This window comes from Silurus aristotelis (genome assembly GCF_946808225.1).
Source record: "Silurus aristotelis genome assembly, chromosome: 15".
NCBI lineage: Eukaryota > Metazoa > Chordata > Actinopteri > Siluriformes > Siluridae > Silurus > Silurus aristotelis.
The window spans coordinates 22,857,922-22,885,421 of NC_139588.1; the positions used below are offsets into that span (position 1 = coordinate 22,857,922).

The window sequence follows — 27,500 nt, forward strand, 5'->3', positions numbered from 1 at the left end:
TCTCTCTATCTTTTTTATCATGTCTTTAATTAATGAAGCGTAATTAACACTCATCTCTTCATTTCTTTTTATAGTCTTTGCATTTCTTTGTATCGTCTTGTTTTTTAGACAGATGGGTGGATGAACAAAAAGACAGATGGACATAAAGTTCACCAGATACATGAACAAACATAATGAGAGATTAGTGGACAGAGTGAACAGGAGACTGATAGAGTGATGGATGGATGGATGGATGGATGGATGGATGGATGGATGGATGGATGGATGGATGGATGGATGGATAGATAGATAGATAGATAGATAGATAGATAGATAGATAGATAGATAGATAGATAGATAGATAGATAGATAGATAGATAGATAGATAGATAGATAGATAGATAGATAGATGTAGGATGAAAGGCTAGACAGATGGATGGACAGACGGACAGGTGGAAGGACACACCGGTAAAACAGCATTATTACTGTGTCTTGAATTTCCCTGTACATTAACGTGTTTACTTGGCAGGTTGATGAGCTACACTGAGCAGTACCTGGAGTACGACCCGTTCGTGTCTCCTCTGGACCCCTCCAACCCTTGGATCACCGACGATGTCACATTCTGGGAGATGGAGACTAGGTTGGACTCAACACTTTCTCAGTGCACCAAACATTTACAACTTTTCTTTTGTCAATCTGTTTTTGGAACCTGAACAATTTTGTGTAGATTATCTTAAACTCCAAGACCAGTTAAAGTTCAAGTTGAAATGAAGAACACGTCTCCACAGGCAGTTAGGGTGGCCTCCTGATATCCTTTAAATATAGCTCCAGTCATGATCAGGATAAATTGTGCAAAACTTTAGGCTCACTGCTGTGGTGATTTATTCAGAGCCAGTAATTACGGGTTCAAATTCGGCTCGGCGATGTACATTCATGAGGAGCATTTTTCACTTTTCTTCTGCTTATACTGTGTGTCTTTCAGCAAAGATCCGAGCCAGCAGAGGGTTCGGAAATGGGGCTTTTCTATAGACGAAGCTTTGAAGGATCCGGTTGGCCGTGACCAATTCCTCAAGTTTCTGGAGTCTGAGTTCAGTTCGGAGAACCTGCGGTGAGCGAATCTCTTATCCCTTTTCCTTGTGGAAGGTTCAGCTCCTGAGCATGTGAAATTCAAATTCAATACAATTCTTTTCCCCACACAGTCAATTTCAAATATTATTTGGTTTGGAAGCGTAGCATTTTGAATGACTGGTTCAGGTTTTGAGATTTTAAAAACACTCCGAACCTGATCCATTCTGATGCCCTACTTCTGGATGAAGTTCTGTTTAACTGGCAACCACTCACTGGTGCTGAGGATGGTTTCACATGAACAATTCTAAGGTCCAAGAGATTACTTTGAAGGGTTTTTATTTACAGTTATGGCATTTGGCAGATGTACTTATCCTAAGTGGTTTATCTCATTTGTATAACCTGAGTAGATGAGGATTAAGAGCCTTGCTCAGGGGCCCAGCATGGTGGTTTACACTCACGATCTTCCAATCAGAAGTCCAACATCTTAATTATTGAGCTAGCACTTGCTTAAAAACCATGAAGATGATGATGATGGAACCAGTGTTGAGTGACCATGTAACCTTATCCGCCAAATGAACACCAAGGAATGGAGGATGGAACACCAATGGAACACCATGGAGGATCCATCGATGATCAGTGGAGAATGGTCGCTCTGTGCTCTCCTGATGTCAACAACCTTCTCTTTCGTTTTGTCAACCTTCAGACAGGTTGTTTGCTCCACACCAGGCTGTTAACTGTTGCACCTCTTCTCTGTATGCTGACTCATCGTTCTTGCTGATGAGACCCACCACAGTCGTGTCATCGGTGAACTTGATGATGTGATTCGAGCTGTGCATGGCTACACAGTCGTAAGTCAGCAGAGTGAACAGCAGTGGACTAAGTACACAGCCCTGAGGTGTCCCAGTGCTCAGTGTGGTGGTGCTGGAGATGCTGTTTCGATCTGGACTGACTGAGGTCTCCCAGTCAGGAAGTCCAGGATCCAGTTACAGAGGGAGGTGTTCAGGCCCAGTAGGCTCAACTTCTCAATCAGGTGCTGAGGGATGATTGTTGAATGCTGAGCCGAAGTCTATGAACAGCATTTGTACATATGAGTCCTTCTTGTCCAGGTGTGTGAGGGCCAGATGGAGGGTTGTGGAGATGGCATCTCCGACGATACGCGAACTGCAGGGGGTCCAGTGAGGGTGGTAGCTGGGTCTTGATGTGCTTCATGATGAGCCTTTCGAAGCACTTCATCACAATGGGTGTGAGCACGACAGGACAATAGTCATCGAGGCAGGAGACTGTAGACTTCTTCGGCAAGGAACGCTGGTCGTCGTCTTGAGGCACATAGGAACAATAGCGCTGCTCAGGGAGATGATGAAGATGTCAGTGAAGACATCCTCTAGCTGTTCTGCACATTCCCTGAGCACTCTGCCAGGAATGTTGTCTGGTCCAGCAGACCTTCGTGGGTTAACTCTGCATAGAGTTTTCCTCACTTCAGCTGTGGTTAGACAGAGTACCTGGTCACTGGGGGGAGGGGTGGTTTTCCTTGCCGCCATGTTGTTCTGCACCTCGAACCGGGCATAGAAGTCGTTCAGTGCATCTGGGAGTGAGGCGCCACGATCACAAGCAGGTGATGTTGTCTTGTAGTTTGTGTTTGCCTGGATGCCCTGCCACATGCGCTGGGTGTCTCCGCTGTCCTGGAAGTGGCCGTGGATTCTCTTGGCATGTGCGGGCTTCGCCTCTCTGATGGCACCGGACATTCAAGATTTCTTTTTATAGGGACTAATTTCAAAATTTTTTAAATGTATACTCATTCTATATAATTTTATAAACCTGCTTTGGGACAATTTCCATTGATTAAAGCACTACACAAAAAACGTTGAATTAAACATTGAAACCTTCCATTTTGACTACACTCTTCTTTTGACCATATATGGACATGGGAATTTGCATCTTTAACTAGTAGCCTGTTCTAGTATGAGGTGGTATCAAAAAATTTTTGAGACTGGCCCTGTTTCCGAAAGATGTTTTTACGTTTACACACTTTCTTTAAAATAGTTCTTCTGCACAGTAATATGGTGCTCGCAGCGTTCTTGCCACTTCAGGGACGTGTCCTGGAAGTCTTCTTTCTGAAGCATGTTAAGCACCTAATGCTGACGTTTGAGCTGAATCTTCATCTTTGAGACGAAAAGGAAGCCTTCAGGATCTGACTCTGGCGAGTAGGGTGAGTGTGAAAGTGAGATCATGTGAAATGCCTGATGATCACCATGCACAAGTTGCTGAATGATTTTAACATTTTCGGGGGTTGGGCTTTTTCCTGATCTCTTGTTGTCTTCCAGAGATGCTCTGCTTGAAGGATTCGCTGCAGCATCGCCGTATGTCATGTCAAACCGCTCTGTGGCAGATTTGCCCGGTTTTATGCAGAATTTCATGTTTGCTCTTTATTCTGACGTGATGAAACCGCAAACATGGTAATGCGTGTAATCAGACCAGCAACAGTTAACACCATTAGTCTCGAAACTTTTTGATACCACCTCGCATAAGGAGGTAAGTTCAACTAAAGTTTAAAATCTTTTAGATGCAATCTCATGAAGCAACTAGTCATCTAGAACGCACCCTAATAACGCCTTATTTAACCTGCAGACGTGTTACAAATTCACAAGTCCTCCACGAATAGAAGAACCTCTCTACAATAGAAATTTGTTGTCTATGATTGTTTATTCCACATTCAAGAAAAATCTGACTTTGGAATTTGGTTCAAGAATACACACCATATGGAAAAAAGTTTTTGGACGTCTGTTTTTTGCCAACATTTTTCCACAAAGTTGGAGATACACAATTGTATAAGACACTTTTAGATGCTTGAAATTTTCCCTTTGTTTAAATTTGTATGACAATATGCTTGTGCACTAAGTCAGCTCCATGAAGATCTACTTTACATGGGTTGGAAGATGTGGAAGATCTCCTGCTATAAAACCTATTGAACGCTTTTGGGATGAATGTGAACGCTGACTGCACCCCAGGTCTGATGGCTTTCTTGCCATTTCCATAGCAGTTTTCTTATGGTGTCTGGTTGTCTTCCTAACGCCCAGCCTCCTCCTTTCATAACTGGGATTGGGACTGTCCATGGTGGAGTAATTTATCCTTATTCTTACAACTAAGGAAAAACCAAAAAAGAAGGGTTTATTCAGTCAGAGTGGATCAGTGGATGTCTCTGTGAGTCTCAGTGTGAGTCCAGGAAGTGCGCTCTCAAAATAACACAAAGGTCAGCGGAACCTCGAGGCAACTACGAAAGAGATGAAACCGTTCCTGGGTCCATTCACGCTTGTCTCCTATCTGGCTCGATCTCCTCGCCTGAATGGAGTTGCTTTAGGGGGGTGCTGTCTCACACAGGCTCGGGTCACTTATGAAAGCATGAGCAAAGTGGATATGATATGGACTCTCAGTTCTCTGACTCTCCCGGGGGCTCCCTAATAGCCTAAAACGCTTCAATATTGCAGACCGGGTGAGATCAATAGAGATACAGCGGAGTGTTGTGCAGGGACTGAGAGGGGGAAAGTGAACATTTTACCTCTCTCATATCTCCCCCTCTCCAATGTTCCCCCTGCAACTTGTGGTTTATGAGTGCACTAATGGAAAAAGGACCACTCAGTCATATAACGTTCCTGTTCTCTCATTCTTCATGCAGCTCTCCAATACATTAAGCTCATGTGTTTTAATGATTTTTTTTTTTGTTGTTCATTTGATTATCCTTTTCTTCTCCTCCAACTTCTTCTTCTACTTCTCCTCCTTCTTCTTCTTTTCTTCCTCTATTTCTTTTTCTTTGTCTTCTTCCACTTTTTGAATTTTCTACACCTTTTTCTACTTTTTTCTTCCTCTATTGCTTCTTTGTGCTCTTTTTCTTTTTCTCCCCCATTTTCTACTTCTTCTTTTTTTTCCTCCCTCTATTTCTTCTTTTTCTTTGTCTTCTTCTTCATCCACTTTTTCTTTAGACTACCCCATTTTCTACTTCTTCTTCCTCCTCTTTTTCTTCTATTTCTTCTTCATTTTTCTTTCTTCATCTTCTCCTTTTTCCCCTTCTTTTTCTTCTTCAATGTTTGTCTTATTTTTCTTCCTCTTCTTCTTCTTCTTTTGTTCTTTGTTTTTATTTTGCTTCTTCTTATTTTTTATTTTATTTTTTCTCTTCTTTTTCTTTCTTTCTTTCTTTCTTTCTTTCTTTCTTTCTTTCTTTCTTTCTTTCTTTCTTTCTTTCTTTTTTTCTTTCTTTCTTTCTTTCTTTCTTTCTTTTTGTTCTCTGTCTTCTCCTTTTTCTTTTTTCTACTTCTCCTTCTTCTTTTTCTTCCTATTTTTCTCCTTCCTTTTCTTCTGATTATTATTTTAAATGTAACCTTTAGCATAGAAATCTTTATACATTTTTTAAAGTAATGTTATTATTTACAATCCAACATGGTTTCATTTTGAGTTTTTCTCTATTTATTTTTAATTTTTTTTTTTTTACCCTCTTCATTTCGTTTTAGCATTGGGAATCCTATGTACTGATTTCTGGATTTGATTTGATTTCAGTCCATGCTGTTTCCTTATTGTCCATTTATTGCTGCCTTTGTTTATTTTTTTTCCGTTCTTGTTAGAACATGAACACCCAAGAATTCGGAATTCTGATTGGTCAGAAGGCGTTGATTAATTCTGATGAACTCTGACAGTAGTGTAGCTGCAAATCACAGATTTATTTATTATTTATTTTTAATGCTATTGTTTCTGTACAGTTTGGTCAGGGCAGACGAGCCATGTAACACTTGTAATCACTTATGTAAATTTGTCTAAATTTGTCTGTGGGAAATGTGTTTATTTAGCACTTATGCAAGGGATCTCCAGTGTCAGCTTTTTGGCGCAGTCAGAGGTGAACCTTCTGAATTCATTTGAAAGATATTTTTCGATTTGCATATTTTTTTGTGTGAAACTTTGTGTGCTATAATATGAAGGACCTCCTCTTTTTTTTAGTTCTGTAAAAGACAGAAGAACATCAGGGTAATAATGTGAGTCAGGAGTTTGGCAATCTGCTATAACTTGAGTGTTTTTTTGGCTGCTATTTCTCAGCTTCTGGTTGGCGGTACAGGATTTGAAGCGACGCCCTCTGCAGGATGTTCCCGCTCGGGCTCAGGAGATCTGGCAGGAGTTTTTGGCTGAAGGTGCTCCGAGCGCCATAAACCTGGACTCACACAGCTATGAGAGAACCAGCCAGAACCTCAAAGACCCCGGACGCTACAGCTTTGAGGATGCACAGGCAAGAGAACTTATTGACTTCCAAGAATAAATGAGGGATCTGATTTATAGCTCTATGTTGTTTTATGTAACACCAGGGATCTGGAGAAACATTGTCTTATTTCACTGTGTACTGCATCAGCTAAATGTGGTTGAAATTACAAAAGCTTTTTGACTTGACTTGTCTTTAAGACCATTGATATGGAGGTCTTAGTGTCTTTTTTGTTCAGTATTCCTCCTGCACTATGAGGCGCATTGGACACCAATATATGCCTTATAGCTTACTTGCCGTTTTAGTTGCATTTTGGTTAAAGGGTCGGGGTTGCTAGCCCAATGGCCCCTTTCTTCCGTCCATGGTGGAGTACTTTATTCCCATTCTCACAACTGAGCACCCATGGGGGTTATCGCCTTGCTCAAGGGCCCAAGAGGGGCAGACTGCTATGGCTAAACCCACAACCAAAGATCCAAAGTCCAATGCCTAAATCACTTAGCTTCCACCTCCCCCACTTAATGTTTTTGGGTCCTTATATTTAAATCACTCTATATGGAAATGAGACTGGGTTGAGTGTGTGTGTCCTTCCAACCATAGATGGGGTATTGGTGTGTCTTTAGGAATAAAGATGTTAATATTGGTGTGTCTTTCTGTCATTATATGGAAATAACATCAGCTCTGAGTAGTTGTGTCTTTAATACCATAGATAGGGATGTTGGTGTGACTTGGCAATGACACTGACTCAAGTCCTTACAACTGCAGAGTGGGAGTGTATTTAAGGCAATATACAGTTGTTTTCAAGGAAAAAAACACTTTGCACATGTATTAAAACAGATTTTGTTTGGTAACATGTGCTAAACTGACTGCATGACTGAGATTGATCTTCTCACTGATCCTCTTTGAGTTTTGAAGTATCTGCTTAGAACAGGAACTTCATCACCAACACCATATAGCTTATCCTGCAATTCCTCATCTTGTGCTCCTCAGGATCACATCTACAAGCTGATGAAGAGCGACAGCTACACTCGCTTCTTACGCTCCAGCGCATACCAGGACCTCCTGCTGTCCAAAAAGAAGGTGAGGGAGAAATCAAGACCTGAAATATTTCAAAATAACTTCAGTGGATTAATCGGATGTAGAATGTCTTCCTGTGAATTTTGTCTATTATGAATTTTTTATTATTTTTTTAAAAGAAAGTTATTATTCCTCTGTCACATTCACTATTTATATAGAAATATATATAAGTATATATATATATATATATATATATATATATATATATATATATATATATATATATATATATATATATATATATATATATTTATTTATTTATTTATTCATTTATTTATTTTATTTTATTTATTTATTTTTTTTTTTTTTTGACATACTGTCTGAGATAAAGTTTCATTCGTTTATTTAGTCTAGGATTTTTGTCTTATGTTTTGGCTTCTGACACTTTCTCTGAGGTTTGTGTGTGTGTGTGTGTGTGTGTGTGTGTGTGTGTGTGTGTGTGTGTGTGTGTGTGTGTGTGTGTGTGTGTCTCTTTGAAACAGCCTGAAAGTGAGCAGGGCCGTCGCACATCTCTGGAGAAATTCACCCGCAGTGTGGTGAGTGAACCCAAGCCGCTGATGATTCATGCTGCAGCCTGTAACACACCACACATAAGCGCATAAAGTACACATTGACAACTAATACGATGGAATTACGCCATGATCGTCCTGTATTCTAACATCATCTGACACAGTATGCAGTCTGCAATCTCCCTATTTTTGCTGAGATTGAAGTATAATTTCGGTCATCTATCCTTATGAGAACAAACTCATCTGAAAGCTATATCTGGTATCATGGTTCACCCTGTAAAAACAAAAACATTTTAAATTAAAAGAATGACCTGTTTCTCAATAAATAACCGTTTCTTATTTTGCAAGTCATTAATTGTGTCCATCACCAGCCTGTGATGATGTAGATGACTGGTTCTCAACCTTTTTCTGCCATTCTCTACTTTAGAGGGGGGTGGCTTTTTAAACCCCACCTGTCCTCCAGCACCCCAAAAAATGGAATTCAAATACTTCATTTATACAATATGTATAATTTATTTAACGTTCTAAATCAATAACATCGTCCGTCTTTATTCCCTACTAGGGGGGCGCACACCACACTTTGAGAAACACTGATTTAGGTTTTTGGTTGCTGAACTGCTAAACTGCTGGATGTCCAAGTGTTTCTCCAAAAAACAATCCAAGAAGTATGTAGAAAAAATCCTCCTCATATCCTCCTCAGGATCTGTTTATGGACAAAGAAAAGTGACCCTGAAACTGAACTCAACAGTATGTCAGCCCGCTTGTGTGGATTAGTACTTGAGCTTTAGTAACTGTAACTAAGACTTATTGTCTGCCCCCTGGCCATAGATCTGGATTTTCATTTATTGACTAGGAATGTCCTATGTGTATGAGCGCTGTTACAGAAAATGAGCGAAAATCCAGACCCCCCTGTTAATGTTGCCATTAATATTTTATTCATATTTAATATTTATATTAATAATATAAATATAGTACAAATAATAGAAATATAAGAATATAAATAATATAAAGTAAAAGATACATCATTAGAATCAGAATCATAAATAGCTTTAATAAATCATACGGATGCACTGGAACACATCATCAGTGTCGCTTGTCGCTAATGTTGCTCGTTCCTGTCGATTTTTCTATACAACACCCAAAGGATTCAACCATTTCTGTCGACACAGGCTGCCCAGGTGCTTGTTTAGCCTCTTGCCATTCCAAGATTCGACTACTGCAACTCTCTGCTGGCAGGTCTTCCACTGAACTCTATTCGTCCACTGCAAATGATCCAAAACGCAGCTGCACGACTTGTGTTCAATCTGCCCAAGTTCTCCCACACCACCCCACTGCTGCCGTCTCCACTAGCTTCCAGTAGCTGCACGCATCAGATTCAAAACACTGATGCTTGCCTACAAGGCTAAAAATGGACCAGCACCATCTTACCTTAGAGACCTCATCACACCTCGCACTGCACCACGTTGTCTGAGATCCTCCAGCACTGCTCGACTGGTACCACCTTCTCTCAGAATGAAAGGTATATATACTTTAAGGCGCTTTTTTGTTTTGGCACCAAAGTGGTGGAATGAACTTCCCCTAGATGTCCGTACAGCGGAGTCCCTGACTATCTTCAAGTGACGGTTGAAGACCTTCCTCTTCCTGAAACACTTAAATTAGCACTTTACAAGTTTGCTGTGTAGAATTCAAGAGTTATATTTATATAAAGTTTGTAATCTTGCATACCAGTGTAGATTTATTCATTGCTAGAGACTCAAAGCACTTTTGTATGTCGCTCTGGATAAGGGTGTCTGCTAAATGCCGCAAATGTAAATGTAAATCAGTGATGTATCCTGGGGTCATTGGGTGTATTGGGTCTTTCGACGTCAGACACCCTCGTCCAGGGGACCCAGCCGGGGGTTGATCAGACCCCAGCCTATGTCTCAGTTGCGATTGCCCACAGTTCTGCCCTTCTAATCCAAAGCCATCTAGTGGCCTTCTCTGCGGCTTCAGTTGCGGTTATAATCGCCTTTCTCACAGTGATGCCTAATAGCGTAAGTTCTTTACAAAGTGAACGTCCTGCAAAACCTCTGCAGCCCACCTTGAAAGGCTCACAACAAGTTTTCCTGCACTGCCTTCTACACTCTTCAACTAGCTCTTGGTACTTAGTCCACTTCCTCTTGTTGGCCTTGTCCATGCGCTTTTCCTAAGGCACAGTGAGCTCCAGTAAAATCAGTTGCTTGGTGGAATCTGACAATGATCATATCTGGAAAAAGCTGTGTGGAAATTATTCCGGTAGGGATCTTCTGCCATTTATGAAGATCCACCTCCAATTGCCAGTCTGAAACAGTAGCGAGACCAGAATTTTACTCTGGGTTGTGGTTGGGCCTTCTCTCCGGAATAAACTTAATCATCTTTGGCTTGTGGTGGTCCTTATTGGTATGGCTAAGCTCTCAGCAACTGCCTAAGCACTCGGTTGTGGCGCCAATGATAGCGCCCGTCTCCAAAGACTTCCGGGCACCTGCTAAGGAGATGTTTTAGGAATCTGCTTTCCTCCCTTTTGCCCCAGACATGGAGGTTTGCAGGTAAAACATCATAGACAGTTTGGACTAAGAACCTGATACAATAGAAATCTGCTTTCCGAATATTAGCCCAGGTGATCTTATGTTGCAGAACATTGACACATGTAGTCCAAGCTCCTTGCTGTCCCAATCCCACTAACCGGCTAGCTCTTACTTTCTCCACGCCTGCCTGCACTTTCTGCTGAATGAGATGTTGACGTACTTTATACTAATACATTGTCAAGTTCACACCCGGAAAGTAGCCAAAATCTGCACACCCTGTCGGTATAGGCCTCACCAGTGCCTTATGCTTCAACGTGACTCAGCCACTTCTCTGTGCTCCATTTCTTGCCTCTGTGCACCTGTGTGCCAGCTGCTGCCACCTTAGGATCCCTAGACTCGCTAAACTGCCATATTTCCCATGTCCTTGACACCATGAACTCTTCAGTGAGGCTGCTAATCGGGAGTTGCAGAATATTACTGGTGCCATCCAAATAAAGCAGCAATGCTCAGGCATCGTGGTAAACCAAGCCACCTTTACATGTAGCTACTTATCTTTCTGTCCAGGGCCTCAATCATTGTTGAAGGTACTTCTTACACTAGCAAAGGCCACAGGATTCGGCGCAGGATACTATGCTGATAAATCCAGGACTTAAACTAAGTCTAACTGAAGATTAATAAAATAAATTAAATTATGAAATATTATATGTATTGTTATTTTTTTTTTTCTCTTTATATATATTCAAATTAAATTGTGGGCCTATAATATGTAGAAAAGACAAAAAATGTCATATTTGAAAAACTGTAATATTACAAGAGAAAAAGTAATATTTCACCATAAATTGTAAAAAAAAGAAAAAATTAATAATAATAATAATAATAAAAACAAAGTCAGCAATTTATGTTGAAAATGATATAAATATATCAAATATTACTATAAATGTATTAACAATAACAATAATAATAATTATTTAATATTTAAAATATAAGGTCTTACAAAGTGAATGGTTTTTTATTATTAATAATGTTAACAAAAATAAAAGGATTTCGTTGACATAAAGTTTTGTTTATCTTTGGAAAGGAATGGGGTGGAGGTGCTAATTCACAATGTAAACACTGAGATCCATGTTTTTATTTGATGGTACAGCATGATGCACGTTTATATTAACTGGATGTAGGTTTTATAGTTTAATGTATTCCTGGCTTGTTGTGTGTGCTTTAGGGTAAGTCACTGACAGGGAAACGTCTGACGGGCCTCATGCAGTCGTCCTGACGGGCCCCGGGCCGTGATAAACCTCGTTCAACCCGGAGGAGGAAGCAGGGAAAGTGGCTTGATGGTGTACACCGATACATCAGACGAACAGACCATCTGCTTCACCTCGACGGCGTAGGCACAGACTCTACGGCATGCAATAAGTCAACGGAAAAACCTTACAAACTCGGCCTGTCTGTATTTAACCTGATTATACCCAAACCTCAGATATGACATTACGACTGAAGACGTATACGAATGCATATACGAACATGTACTTTTTCTTTCTTTTTTAACAAAGGGAACAAAACTCATACTTGCTGCGTCAATCGTCAACATTTAACCGCACTGTGGTTCGGTTCATCCACTTCCCCTGGACGGTCGTGTAGGAAGCAGAAATTTTAGTCTTAAACATTCCACATGAGAAAATAGATTCAAAGGCTTCTGGAGTGTTTTCTCTGAGAGGATTTGCACACTGATTTACACTGCCATGTAATGGGTTATTGCACACACACACACACACACACACACACACACACACACACACACACACAAAAAAAGCACAAGTTGGCTTCATTTTTATACATTCCAGATCATCTCACTTTGAGTCTTCATTGCATAAGTGTGTATATATATATATATATATATACAAAGTGGTATCCAAAGGTTTGAAGATATTTACCAGAAAGTATATTTAGTCCACTTGCATGGCAATACAGCATCCCCAGCGTTCTTCTGAAATGTGAAGCTCACGTGTGAGGAGGTGCTCTGTGACAAGGGTGCGCACGTGGTCAGAATAACACCAGCTCCCGATGTACACAGGACGATGTCATTCGGTGCTTCCTGTGACTGTGTGTAGCCTTATGCTGTCATCTGTTGTCAAGTTAGAAAACTAGTCTCGAAGTTTTTGATACCACTGTGTACGTATATATATATATAGTGTGTGTAAAAATGTATGTATTGTACATTTCAATTTCCATGGATAGATAGATAGATAGATAGATAGATAGATAGATAGATAGATAGATAGATAGATAGATAGATAGATAGATAGATAGATAGATAGATAGATAGATAGATAGATAGATAGATAGAGTAATTTGATTCCTCTTCCACCACAGAAAATCTCATGAACCCCCATATGTCCTGCCCACAAGAACCTGAATTGAGATGTAACACCTGAATGAAACTATGGTGTGAAGAGCTGATGTTTCCTACGATGAGCTTTATGAATGTAGAGGCTAAAAGTTTGTGGACTCCTGACGATACGATTTTGGACCATAAGATTCCATTCCACATTTAGTCCCCATTTGCTGTTATAATAATTATGATGTTTATCAGGAAAGTCAGTGTTTCATCTGCGTCAGTGGGAGTCCAGAGCACGAGCGAACTCGTGTGATGTTTTTCACATCAGTACAAACTAAACGATTCGTGTCCATTACATTCGTTCACTTTTTTGATTCGTAATTGAAAGGCAAAAAGTTAATTACGATCTGTTCATTCCTTTTTTCAGTTTATAACTGAAAGCAGTATATGGAGAAAATAGCTTTTTATTCATTCTAAACACACACACACACACACACACACACACACACACACACACACACACACACACAAGTGAAAATGGCATACTGATTGGTTTCTCCATTCGTTTAATCGCATAAAAAGTAATAATCAAAATCTCACAACTGGAAAATATGATCAGTGTAAGTGCAAAATATTTCCAATCTAATATCCAATCTAATATCCAATTCCAATCTGTAAGTCAAAGGGAATGTCATATGTGATCTTCTCTTAGAAAGAAATGTCCATAACCATCTGCACAAATGATTAATTAATTACATATGATGAATAATTAATTAATGATTAATTAATTAAGTAATCAATTAATTAATTACTTGTTAATATTTAATAATAATATAGTATGTTGTTTAATATGTTGATCTTCACCAAACTGTTAGTCAGTTGTCCCAATACTTTTGTGTTCTGTTACGGAAAAGGAATCTCGCTACTCAAAGACTTGACATGAGCATGAATTTGGTTTTCCAAACACGCTCTATTGTTGTCAAAAGTATTGGGACACCTGACTTTCCCCCCAGCCGTACTTATGTGGTTCTTTACCAAACTGTTACGTGCAAGTCAGGTGTCCCAATACTTTTGTTATGGACAATGACTTTGCATACACGAAGACTTGTTCAAAAGTATTGGGACACCTGTTTTTTTTTTTCCGTGGTTCTTCTCGAAAAGTCCAAAGATGGAGAGGCACAGCTGTATTTAAAATGAGATAGCATGAGACGTTCCTGTCATTTTGGATTCCACAAACCCAAAGAACTCCAAAAGAATACGATAGCGAGAGACTAATAAATCAGGCGTAAATGTAAACGTTTTACATTTCGAATTATTTCTTCATACCGATGAATGCAATGTTTACGGACCCTCCAACAATCCAACGATGATGCTTTAAGAAAATAAGTATGAAAGCAGTGATGAACAGAGACCGATAGCACAACTACAAGTTTTTAATACAAAATAATGTTACAAAAATATTTCTTTAACTTGTGTATAAATCTACTGTAACCTACCTACATGTCAGACATCTTTATCTAACCTGCCTGCCAAACTGTAAATATACTCTGAATGTAAACGACAAAACACACACACACACACACACACACACACACACACACACACACACACACACACACACACACACAAACACTTTTCCCTTCCTAAGACTTGCTGCCAACATGAGAGGACCACAAAATCTTGACCCTGCCATGGGTCCCAGTCCAGCGCTGCCTCTTTTACCAAAAACAAACAAACGCTGCCATTTCAGGAAGCTGTGCATCTCAAAGTGGTTCATGAAGCACCATCACTGCCAGAGTAAAAAAAAAAAAAAAAAGAACGAAAAACACTTCATCGATCCATAATCATCTCATCAAATGTGCGAAAGGAGGAGGAGATGCACTATACCTCCCAGGAACTCTTCTTCATCATCATCTTCTTCTCCTGTCCTCCTGTCTCCATGTAGAAGTGCTTTCATGGACGTACAGAAGCGACCTGAATTTTAAAGGTGTAAAATAGTATTTATACTCGCTGCAGCAGCCAGTGTGCACATAGAGAATGCTGTGTAGAATATCCTGAGCTATTATTATTATTATTATTATTATTAGAGGCTCAAAAGCAAGCACTGAACTATGCATGGGACATTTCTAAAAGAATTTTACAGCTTTTAGGGATTTTTTTTTCAAGAATAAAAAATATTAGTGAGTGACGATAACGATAACGATGATGATGAATAGAAGGATGTCATGTCCTGAGTCATCCAATAAACAATATCAATCTCAAAGTCGAGTCCTGGTTGTATTTTCTGGGATTTGGCAACCCTAGATTATGTCGGATTGACAGTAAATATGACAACATACAAATAAGGAAGATGTAGTTTAGCTGTTGCTACTGTGAATTAGTGGTGGTGGTGGTGGTGTGGGGGGCATGGATTATCACCTTTACACCATGGTCACTTCCTATTGGAGATTTTAAAGCTGCCACTGATGTTAAGATCAAAAGAATTCTTCATCTTTATTACACATTTCATATACAAAGAGTTAAAGATAGAATTCTAACAAATTCCGAGACTATACGTATAGATAGATAGATAGATAGATAGATAGATAGATAGATAGATAGATAGATAGATAGATAGATAGATAGATAGATAGATAGATAGATAGATTTGTCTCATATGATTTTAATTCACCTCTGGCCCCCAAAATATCTCTTTTTTGGGATTTTTCTCTATAAAGAAAAAAAGTTTGTGTCGCTTTTAATTAGCGATTGTTCTCTTTACTGAACTACAGCTGAAACTGTTCCAAAGAAATCATTCTCTGTATTCCAAAATAAATCTGAAATCTTTTTGGGTGGTGTATATAAGATGACTTTACATGGAGGTTCCAGCTTTGGGCCCCACAAGCTCCTGTGTGACCTGTTTGTGTTTGTGTGTGCCGCCCTCTAGTGTCAAACAAGAGAATAATACATCATAAAATCCATAATTTTCATTTCGTTTCATTTATTACGCTGCAAAAAGTAAAAAAACAAGGGGGGTAAAAAAAAAAAGACAAACAACAACAGAATGTGACTGAAATACTCGTCTTGTTGCTTGTATTTAAATATATATCATACATAAGTATTGGGACACCCAGCGATATGTTTTTTGGAATTTCATGTATTTGGAGCATGAAATTCCCCTTCACTTCAACTAGGAGACCCAAAACCTGTTCCAGCATGACAATGCACCTGTGCACAAAGTCAGCTCCATGGAATATGTGTAGGATCTCGTGCTTTAGAGCTATTGAACACCTTTGGGATGAAAGTAAACACTGGCAACACCCCAGGCCTCCTCACCTACATCACCACCTGACTTTACTAACACCCTTGTGACTAAATAAATCTACACAAAATCTAGTGGAACATCTTCCCAGAAGAGTGGAGAACATTATCAGAGCAAATGGAGACTAAATGTGGAATGGGATGTCGAAAGAAGACGCACGGATCATTTTAGAGACCGGAAACAGCTTTGTCTATTAGACACTTCTTGCTAGGAAAAGATAAAATATTCAGCAGATTGCTCTTGATTAATTGGCTCTGAAAATAGAGCCGCTAATGCATTATAGAGAACCGAGGAAGAGGAAGAAGGAGAGACGATGACAAGAATAGAGACGCTAATATATGATGTGACGAGGGAAGAAATCGAAGGTGAAAATCTACACATTAAACGGAGAGGAAACTTCGGAAAAGTTGTGTATCGGGTCCAAAATATCCAAATCTCATCTGTTATATTTCGCATTTCTCTGTAGATTGAAGGACTGGGAGATTAGATCTGTATGGGCGAAATCAACGTTTATCTCAAGAGATTCTTTTGAAAAAAAAGGTTGTATAATGAATAAAGACCGGATATTTTACATTTAACCTCATTCTAAACAGATGTGTTTGGACTTCGCATTTTCAGGATGATAGTCTGAGGTCGTGAGGTAGCTTTCAGAGTGGACCGGGTGTGACGTTGTGCGATGGAGATGAGACGGAGATTTCTGCTCTCGTGGAAGGATTTATGGTGTTCATGGTTCTCCAAAAGCAGATGCCTTGTCCTTCAGAAGGTCCAAACAAAGATGGCAGCTCCAGCTCCCTGAAAACATTTAGCACATGGGCGTGAAAAAGGGGTGTGTGTGTGTATATACAGTAATATGTGTATATATACACACATTGCATTTTACATATGCACTTTAGGGATAAAAGTATTGGGACACCTGACTTTTTCACCCATAAGTGGTTCTTCTAGGAGATCCAAAACCTGCTCCAGCATGACAAAGCCAGGATCTGCTTTATATGGGTTGGAAGATCTCTAGCTATAAACCCTGTTGAACACCTTTGGGATGAATGTGAGCTCTGACTGCGCCCCAGACCTCCTCATCTTCTTACCTTCTCACCTACATCACTACCTGACTTTTCTTACACACTTTTCTCTGAATAAGTGCAAATCTCCACAAAAATCTACATCTGAAGAGTGAAGAGTGGAGCTCATTATATGAGCAAATGGAGGAATATATGTGGAATGGGCAACCGCATGCTCAGGTGTCCACAAACTTTTGCCCCATTGTATAGGTGAGTTTTACCTTCAGGCGGCTGAGTCATGGGAGGTTTGAGACAGTACATGTGATATCCTCTGTCACAATCATCACAAAACAGGAGCTGATCCTAACAAGACACCACACACACACACACACACACACACACAGGTCAGGTTTAAAATACACACCAGAATTCGGCCAATGATGAGCAGAACGTTCTGAGATTTCGAAGCTCTTACGTCATTCTCCGAGGTGCCACACAGGCTGCAGGATTTACACTCGATACACTGCCACTGGTACGTCCTCACCGCCTGCATCATGTTCTCTGTGAACTGAAGGCAAGTCGGATGACCTGGAGAGAGAAAAGAGAGAAAAAAAGGGAGGACCAGATCACAGAGTTGTCAGACGTATTCGTAGGTCCTGGCCACATGGATAAACAAAACCAGATTCCACCGGATTAAGAACGGCAAAACATTCCAGTCTCTGGCTTGGATGTAGGGTTGCCATATCCTAGATAAATAAAACCAGGACTAGACTTTTCATGCATTTATAGGTACACTGTATGAACAAAAACATTGAGAAACCTGACCTTTTGTGCGATATGTGGTTCTTCTCCGAACTGTTACCCAAAGCAATGCACTTAAGTATCCTAAGCAGAATGATTTATTATAACTATAATGTTCCTATTATCAGTTTTATCACAAGATTCTTTGTCTAATCAACTCAGTTTATGTAAAAAGACTCCAATGTTACTCTCAGCACACTGATCTATCAATACAATGATATGAATTAGTCTGATGATTATTGGTGATTAAAATAGTAAAGATTGATAAATTAAATTAAATAAAAAAAAAAAATTATGAGCCCTAAATCTTCTTTTCATATATATATATATAAATAAAATTCACGCAAATAAGGTCACATGTTTTATGGTGATTTCGAGTCTGGAGTTTCTTCATCATTTATTCCTCTCTAAATGTTCTGCATGATGTTGAACTGATGCTGAACTGTATGTAGGTGATCAGTAGATACACCAAGCGCCGATCAGAACACGTGTAAAACAGAGCGCGACTGACCAGTTACGTTTTTATCCATCCGTAAATAAAACAACGAACGACTAATTTCACACAAATGTAGTTGAGTAAAAAGTCAAATATTTGACTTTGATATGTCGTGAAGTTACAGTAGAAGTCTCCTCAGATGAAAATATTTCAGGGAAAGTACAGATACGTGAAAAAGCGACTTAAGTACAGTAATGAATTATATTTCCTTCCTTACTGTCCACCACTGGTACAGTAGCTGTGGTATAGTATTCGTAGGGGAGTATCAGTAGTATAAACACCGCACTGTAGTAGCTGTGGTATAGTATTCGTAGGAGAGTATCAGTAGTATAAACACCACACTGTAGTAGCTGTGGTATAGTATTCGTAGGAGAGTATCAGTAGTATAAACACCATACTGTAGTAGCTGTGGTATAGTATTCGTAGGAGAGTATCAGTAGTATAAACACCGCACTGTAGTAGCTGTGGTATAGTTTTCATAGGAGAGTATCAGTGGTATAAACACCATACTGTAGTAGCTGTGGTATAGTATTCGTAGGAGAGTATCAGTAGTATAAACACCATACTGTAGTAGCTGTGGTATAGTTTTCATAGGAGAGTATCAGTGGTATAAACACCATACTGTAGTAGCTGTGGTATAGTATTCGTAGGAGAGTATCAGTAGTATAAACACCATACTGTAGTAGCTGTGGTATAGTTTTCATAGGAGAGTATCAGTGGTATAAACACCATACTGTAGTAGCTGTGGTATAGTATTCGTAGGAGAGTATCAGTAGTATAAACACCATACTGTAGTAGCTGTGGTATAGTTTTCATAGGAGAGTATCAGTGGTATAAACACCATACTGTAGTAGCTGTGGTATAGTATTCGTAGGAGAGTATCAGTAGTATAAACACCATACTGTAGTAGCTGTGGTATAGTTTTCATAGGAGAGTATCAGTGGTATAAACACCATACTGTAGTAGCTGTGGTATAGTATTCGTAGGAGAGTATCAGTAGTATAAACACCATACTGTAGTAGCTGTGGTATAGTTTTCATAGGAGAGTATCAGTGGTATAAACACCATACTGTAGTAGCTGTGGTATAGTATTCGTAGGAGAGTATCAGTAGTATAAACACCACACTGTAGTAGCTGTGGTATAGTATTCGTAGGAGAGTATCAGTAGTATAAACACCATACTGTAGTAGCTGTGGTATAGTTTTCATAGGAGAGTATCAGTGGTATAAACACCATACTGTAGTAGCTGTGGTATAGTATTCGTAGGAGAGTATCAGTAGTATAAACACCACACTGTAGTAGCTGTGGTATAGTATTCGTAGGAGAGTATCAGTAGTATAAACACCACACTGTAGTAGCTGTAGTATAGTATTCGTAGGAGAGTATCAGTGGTATAAACACCATACTGTAGTAGCTGTGGTATAGTATTCATAGGAGAGTATTAGTGGTATAAACACCACACTGTAGTAGCTGTGGTATAGTATTCGTAGGTGAGTATCAGTAGTATAAACACCGCACTGTAGTAGCTGTGGTATAGTATTCGTAGGTGAGTATCAGTAGTATAAACACCACACTGTAGTAGCTGTGGTATTGTATTCGTAGGTGAGTATCAGTAGTATAAACACCACACTGTAGTAGCTGTGGTATAGTATTCGTAGGTGAGTATCAGTAGTATAAACACCACACTTTAGTAGCTGTGGTATAGTATTCGTAGGTGAGTATCAGTAGTATAAACACCACACTGTAGTAGCTGTGGTATAGTATTTGTAGGTGAGTATCAGTAGTATAAACACCACACTGCAGTAGCTGTGGTATAGTATTTGTAGGTGAGTATCAGTAGTATAAACACCGCACTGTAGTAGCTGTGGTATAGTATTCGTAGGAGAGTATCAGTAGTATAAACACTGCACTGTAGTAGCTGTGGTATAGTATTTGTAGGTGAGTATCAGTAGTATAAACACCGCACTGTAGTAGCTGTGGTATAGTATTCGTAGGAGAGTATCAGTAGTATAAACACCTGATAAACACCGCACTGTAGTAGCTGTGGTATAGTATTCGTAGGAGAGTATCAGTAGTATAAACACCGCACTGTAGTAGCTGTGGTATAGTATTCGTAGGAGAGTATCAGTAGTATAAACACCGCACTGTAGTAGCTGTGGTATAGTATTCGTAGGAGAGTATCAGTAGTATAAACACCGCACTGTAGTAGCTGTGGTATAGTATTCGTAGGAGAGTATCAGTAGTATAAACACCACACTGTAGTAGCTGTAGTATAGTATTCGTAGGAGAGTATCAGTAGTATAAACACCACACTGTGGTATTATAACTATAGTGAAGTCACTGTTGTATAGTAACCAGTGACTAGTAGAAGTAAAAAACTATGGTATTTTAACCACAGTGTAGCAACTGTGGTGTCATAACTGTAGTATAGCAGCTGTTTTATAGTAATTATAGTATAGTAAACACAGTATAGTAGCTGTAATAAAATACATAATACTACCAAATTACTCAAACTCACCGGAGCGTCCGCAGTCTGAACATGACACCAGCTCCTCGGCTTGGCCCGTCTTCCTGTTAGAGCCAGAGTCTCCGAGACAGAAGTCGCAGTAGTCATTAGCAATAACCGCACCGTCCGATCCCTTCTGCACTACAGGATTCCAAAAATCAGAGTTGAGTCAGACAGGACACAACAACCCACACAATGCTATCAGTCAGTTTAACTCACACTTGTGGTTTTGAGTCTTTTTATCCGGTGGTGAATGAGGGACCTCGGGTTCTCGCTCCTCCACGCCTTCCTCCTCAGCCAGGTGTGTGTGGGTGTAGTGGTAGCTCAGACCAGGCCGGTTCTTATAACGCTTACCGCAAACTACAAATTTTGACAAAACAAATTAAAAAAAAATAGTGCAACAATAAACTCTGAGATGCTAAAATGCTAAAAGAAAGCACATGTTTTAACTACAGTGGAATCTAAAGATCTCCAGATCTTTATCAATTACTTGCAGGTGAACACATAACATATCTTTTCTGTCTAACCTAACTCTGTATAGCTATAACAGTGACATAACACTCTCGAGCCATAAAACTGATATAACACTGTCTAGACATTAGACTGACATAAATCTGTCTAATCATAAAACTGACATAATGTCTAGTCATAAGACTGAGAAAACACTGTCTGGTCATAAAACTGACAACACTTTCTAGACATTAGACCGACGTAAAACTGTCTAGTCATAAGACTGACATAACAATGTCTAGTCATAAGACTGACATAACAATGTCTAGTCATAAGACTGAGAAAACACTGTCTAGAAATAAGACTGACATAAGTCTATCTAGACATAAGACTGAGATACTCTCTAGTCATGAGCTTGACATAATGCTGTCTAGACATAAAACTGACATAACACTTCATAGCCACTACCCACAATCACAAGTAAGCTAAGATTAGGCTAACTTGTACAGTATGATAAACGGGTTAAGACCCCCTGAGGCCTGGTGGGCATGGACCTTGAGGCCTGGTTCAAAGCCTTTAAAGCTTACCCCTGTCTAGTGATTAAACTTACATAATGCTGCCTAGTCATATGATTGACATAGCACTTTGTATGCACTAGTAGCCATGATCACTAGTAAGATTATTCTAACTTCTACAGTATGCTAAGCGGTAAGGGCCTTGTCAGGGGCTCAGTTTAGGATTTAAAATCATGACCATACAGCTTGGCATAACACTGACACAGCGCTGTCTAGGCATAAAACTGACATAACACGTCATAGTCACCAGTAAATTAGTAGCCATGTTTCCTAGTAAGCTAAGTTTGCGAACTTGTACAGTATAATTAAACACAGTACACAGTAAACCCAGCACTAGCAAGCTAACTCACATTAGACTAGTGACTAATCACTAGACTAGGCTAATCACTGTACATAAATCAGAAAGCACAAAAAATAAATCACAATGTAGGACAACACTGAAAACTCGAAACCCGTTCATGCATGTTAGCGCTGTTACACCGTGATACATGAGCATCAGTGTAGCAGATTAACTCTGAGTTCAAACATATTAGCATGCAGGAAACAGCATTCGTAGCCATGCAGGCTAAATTCTAGAAAGCAGTCTCATGACTAAAAATCAAAACACACAGCAAGGACGTGTCAGGGAAAGGTCACGTGCAGTTGGTTGATCAATCTCCGGTGTGATTGTGTGAATACTGATTAGCATGAAGAAGCAAGAAAAAAAAAAAGAGAGGGTCAAGGCTGTATACCCGAGTCAGCACTTTTTGAGTTATGCTTTTGTTTGCATTTGCCTGGAATCAGAAAGAAACAAAGCATTCATATATGCGTCTGGAATTTGTAGTGATCTTTTTATTTTAATAAGCTGGATTTTTTTTTTTACATGCTCTTGATGACAACATCCATGCTGAATAAAAACACAGCTTCGAGCATCAAACACATCTCAAGCACATCATTCATAACATAGCATTTGTTTTCACGCCAAAAAAAATCACTTCCTATTTTTAGTGAATAGATGCAAATTTAAAACATGAATATGCAAATTTGAGACACGTTCCAAAATAAACTGATTGCCAACCCAAACAGCTAGCTGGCTAACTACATTCTAGGGATTTAGCCTGCTGACACAACACCTTCAGGTAGCTTGAGACGCTAAAATGTTTTCCGTTACCTGCAAACGGGCCAAAGTTTCTAAGATCATATTGTGACATCACAAACAAGTCATAAGTAGCTCCACCCCCAAAACAGAATGCATGAATTTTGAAAATGATGAGATTTCTAACAATTTTATTTTTATTTTTTATAAAAATAAAAATAAAAAAAAATAAAAATAAAATTGTTAGAAATCTCATCATTTTCAAAATTCAGGCATTCTGTTTTGGGGGTGGAGCTACTTATGACTTGTTTGTTGATGTCACAATATGATCTTAGAAACTTTGGCCCGGTCGCAGGTAACGGAAAACATTTTAGCGTCTCAAGCTACCTGAAGGTATTTAAATACATTTAAATAAAAAAATTTTCTAATGACTGTGATAGACAAATCTTGTGTGTGTGTGTGTGTGTGTGTGTGTGTGTGTGTGTGTGTGTGTGTGTGTGTGTGTGTGTGTGTGTGTGTGCGCGTGTGTAAAATTAATACAAAATAAAATCAAATATTTTTGTTATAGAAGGTCTTTATATATATATATATACACACACACAGTACAGACCAAAAGTTTGGACACACCTTCTCATTCAAAGAGTTTTCTTTATTTTCATGACTATGAAAATTGTAGATTCACACTGAAGGCATCAAAACTATGAATGAACACGTGGAATTATATATGGAATTATATACATAACAAAAAAGTGTGAAACAACTGAAAAATGTCATATTGTAGGTTCTTCAAAGTAGCCACCTTTTGCTTTGATTACTGCTTTGCACACTCTTGGCATTCTCTTGATGAGCTTCAAGAGGTAGTCACCTGAAATGGTCTTCCAACAGTCTTGAAGGAGTTCCCCGAGAGATGCTTGGCACTTGTTGGCCCTTTTGCCTTCACTCTGCGGTCCAGCTCACCCCTAAACCATCTCGATTGGGTTCAGGTCCGGTGACTGTGGAGGCCAGGTCATCTGCCGCAGCACCCCATCACTCTCCTTCTTGGTCAAATAGCCCTTACACAGCCTGGAGGTGTGTTCGGGGTCATTGTCCTGTTAAAAAATAAATGATGGTCCAACTAAACGCAAACTGGATGGAATAGCATGCCGCTGCAAGATGCTGAGGTAGCCATGCTGGTTCAGTATGCCTTCAATTTTGAATAAATCCCCAACAGTGTCACCAGCAAAGCACCTCCACACCATCACACCTCCATGCTTCACGGTGGGAACCAGGCATGTAGAGTCCATCCGTTCACCTTTTCTGCGTCGCACAAAGACACGGTGGTTGGAACCAAAGATCTCAAATTTGGACTCATCAGACCAAAGCACAGATTTCCACTGGTCTAATGTCCATTCCTTGTGTTCTTTAGCCCAAACAAGTTTCTTCTGCTTGTTGCCTTTATTTAGCAGTGGTTTCCTAGCAGATATTCTACCATGAAGGCCTGATTCACACAGTCTCCTCTTAACAGTTGTTGTAGAGATGTGTCTGCTGCTAGAACTCTGTGTGCCATTGACCTGGTCTCTAATCTGAGCTGCTGTTAACCTGCGATTTCTGAGGCTGGTGACTCGGATGAACTTGTCCTCCGCAGCAGAGGTGACTCTTGGTCTTCCTTTCCTGGGGCGGTCCGCATGTGAGCCAGTTTCTTTGTAGCACTTGATGGTTTTTGTGACTGCACTTGGGGACACTTTCAAAGTTTTCCCAATTTTTCGGACTGACTGACCTTTATTTCTTAAAGTAATGATGGCCACTCGTTTTTCTGTACTTAGCTGCTTTTTTCTTGCCATAATACAAATTCTATTCAGTAGGACTATCACCTGTGTATCCACCTGACAGCTGTGTATCCAACTGATGGTCCCAACCCCATTTATAAGGCAAGAAATCACACTTATTAAACCTGAGAGGGCCCACCTGTGAAGTGAAAACCATTTCAGGTGACTACCTCTTGAAGCTCATCAAGAGAATGCCAAGAGTGTGCAAAGCAGTAATCAAAGCAAAAGGTGGCTACTTTGAAGAACCTACAATATGACATTTTTCAGTTGTTTCACACTTTTTTGTTATGTATATAATTCCATATATAATTCCACATGTGTTCATTCATAGTTTTGATGCCTTCAGTGTGAATCTACAATTTTCATAGTCATGAAAATAAAGAAAACTCTTTGAATAAGAAGGTGTGTCCAAACTTTTGGTCTGTACTGTATATATATATATATATATATATATATATATATATATATATATATGCTGATCAGCTCTTACTGTCACACGCGTAGGGTTTGTCCTGATCGTCGCCTGTCATTGCCTCAGTCTTCTTACGGCTCGAACCTCGACCCTGAACAACACACAATAATAAAATGTAACAATGAAAAATAATAATAATGCTTTCAAAAATAGAATATGTGTGTGTGTGTGTGTGTGTGTGTGTGTGTGTGTGTGTGTGTGTGTGTGTTGCTTTTATGAATTTTTCTCACCTTTAGATGTTTGTAGTCTTGTTCTGTTCTTCTAAACAGAAATTGTAATTTCTCACACTTTAACCTGATAGTGTGTTTACCTGATCTTCTTTTTTTTTTTACTTTTAAATAATTTCATGAAACATTAACAATATTATTTTTTATTATTATTTGACAATTTTTGAATGGAATATAACTCTTTTTTTTTTTTTTTTTTTTTATCAGAGCTGCAAATGAACAATACTAATAATAACATATATATCATTATTAAATTACACAATATGCAATTATAACAAATATTTAAGACTATCAGTACTAATTAATTTGTTTAACTAAGGAATTAAATGGTAATTGATTTAAATAAAAATTTGTGATGTGTTAAATTATTCATATTGAGTGGAATTACCACTAATATTTACATTTAGCTTAATTTATTAACAAAGCTGTTCATTATAATTAGAGCTGCAACAACTAATTGCTAAAATCGATAATGAAATTCGTTGTTAACGTTGTTTTGACGGTAAGATACACAGCTGCTTGGGAAAATGGTAGACAGTACAGGGTCAACCATCAGCAGGGAAAAGTGTGCGTCCCAAGTCATCCAGGGCATGAGAGCATTTTATATTAAACACAACAAAGAAAACTGTACCTGGAAGCTAAGCAAAGCGGAGCTTGTGTGGGATGGAAGTGATGCACAATACACGTGAAAAGAAAACCCACTGGTGTCACGTGATGAAGGGGAAACATCAGCATGGTGAGCAGAAACTGTTTAAACCTCACCATGTGAAAATGGTGTAGTTTAATAAAATGCTATTGTGTAAACTGTTTATTTGTAACTTCGGAGCAGTCGCACTGGTCACACTGGATCTGTTCCGTCGTGACTCGCGAGCATCAGGTTGCACAATTGCCTCGCTCGTTAGGGATGGGCGGATCGCCTCGCTCGTTAGGGAGGGGCGGATCGCCTCGCTCGTTAGGGAGGGGCGGATCGCCTCGCTCGTTAGGGAGGGGCGGATCGCCTCGCTCGTTAGGGAGGGGCGGATCGCCTCGCTCGTTAGGGATGGGGGAATCGCCTCGCTCGTTAGGGATGGGGGGATCGCCTCGCTCGTTGGGGATGGGCGGATCGCCTCGCTCTTTAGGGATGGGCGGATCGCCTCGCTCGTTAGGGATGGGCAGATCGCCTCGCTCGTTAGGGATGGGCAGATCGCCTCGCTCGTTAGGGAGGGGCGGATCGATCCTGTATCGGTTCTCAAATAAATGTATCGATTCTTCCTGTTTTTTTAAACAAGTGAGTTTTGAATATTTAAATATTTATGATTCAGAGTTCTTTCAGAATGGTTTCAGAGAGCTTCACTTTATACCATACAGATTGTTCCAGCTATGAAGATATTACAGCATTTCATATGGATCAGAATATTTCAACTGGACATTTGTTTTAACAGTAAGATATTTTTTACACATTTTATAAAAGTATCGATCGGCGATACTTGTCTTGAAAGCACTTGGTATCGGATCGAAGGAAATGTATTGCTGTCACGACATCGTGATGATTAAATTAAAACGCTGAGAACAAACACTGAATCTAAAAGCAGCAAATAACAGCAGCAGTAAACAACTACATTATTTTGTCACTGTTGTGATTTCCAGCGAACGTTTATGCATTTGTACACCAATGCATATTATTTCCTTTTTCTTTTTCTTTTTTAATCAAGTCTGTTAGCTCGCTGCATTTCTCCTTTCATTCTCTTTTTATAGCATTTGTCTACTACAACAGTAACTTATTTGTTTTCAAACGTGATTTACTGCAGATTTACTGCGTTCAAATGCTTGTTTTCAATCTTTGTATATTTAATTTATGCACATATCATTTAATTATTGTAACGTATTTATTATATTCCAGACGCTTTTATCTTCACAACTGAACAAAATATCTGTGTATCTGTTCTTTAAACAAAATGTTGTATTACATTGTTGTATTATATTTTATATACATTTTTTTTAACATTGTTGTCAACTTGCCATCTGCAAAATACAATACAAATGTTGATTTTCACCTTTTATACTTAAATTTAAA

At 39.2% G+C, this 27,500-nt stretch overlaps 2 protein-coding genes across 3 annotated transcripts in view; one reads left to right on the top strand and one right to left on the bottom strand.

The window, feature by feature from the left end:
- The window catches only part of rgs6 (regulator of G protein signaling 6), a 91,450-nt gene extending 79,366 nt beyond the window's left edge, over positions 1-12,084 (top strand). Inside the window, exons 13-18 of the mRNA XM_083562676.1 lie at positions 509-619; positions 962-1,087; positions 6,124-6,310; positions 7,268-7,357; positions 7,837-7,890; positions 11,626-12,084. Of these exons, the coding sequence (XP_083418802.1) occupies positions 509-619; positions 962-1,087; positions 6,124-6,310; positions 7,268-7,357; positions 7,837-7,890; positions 11,626-11,676 (619 nt within the window). The 3' untranslated portion in view covers positions 11,677-12,084. The remainder of the gene's footprint in view (positions 1-508; positions 620-961; positions 1,088-6,123; positions 6,311-7,267; positions 7,358-7,836; positions 7,891-11,625) is intronic.
- Positions 12,085-15,704: 3,620 nt separating this feature from the next.
- Positions 15,705-27,500, bottom strand: part of dpf3 (double PHD fingers 3) — a 36,843-nt gene continuing 25,047 nt past the window's right edge. For both annotated transcript variants that reach the window (XM_083562745.1, XM_083562746.1), the window contains exons 6-11: positions 25,239-25,311; positions 21,063-21,203; positions 20,856-20,984; positions 17,516-17,628; positions 17,322-17,403; positions 15,705-16,834 (exon numbers count right to left, since the gene is read on the bottom strand). In XM_083562745.1, the coding sequence (XP_083418871.1) occupies positions 16,767-16,834; positions 17,322-17,403; positions 17,516-17,628; positions 20,856-20,984; positions 21,063-21,203; positions 25,239-25,311 (606 nt within the window). In that variant the 3' untranslated portion in view covers positions 15,705-16,766. The remainder of the gene's footprint in view (positions 16,835-17,321; positions 17,404-17,515; positions 17,629-20,855; positions 20,985-21,062; positions 21,204-25,238; positions 25,312-27,500) is intronic.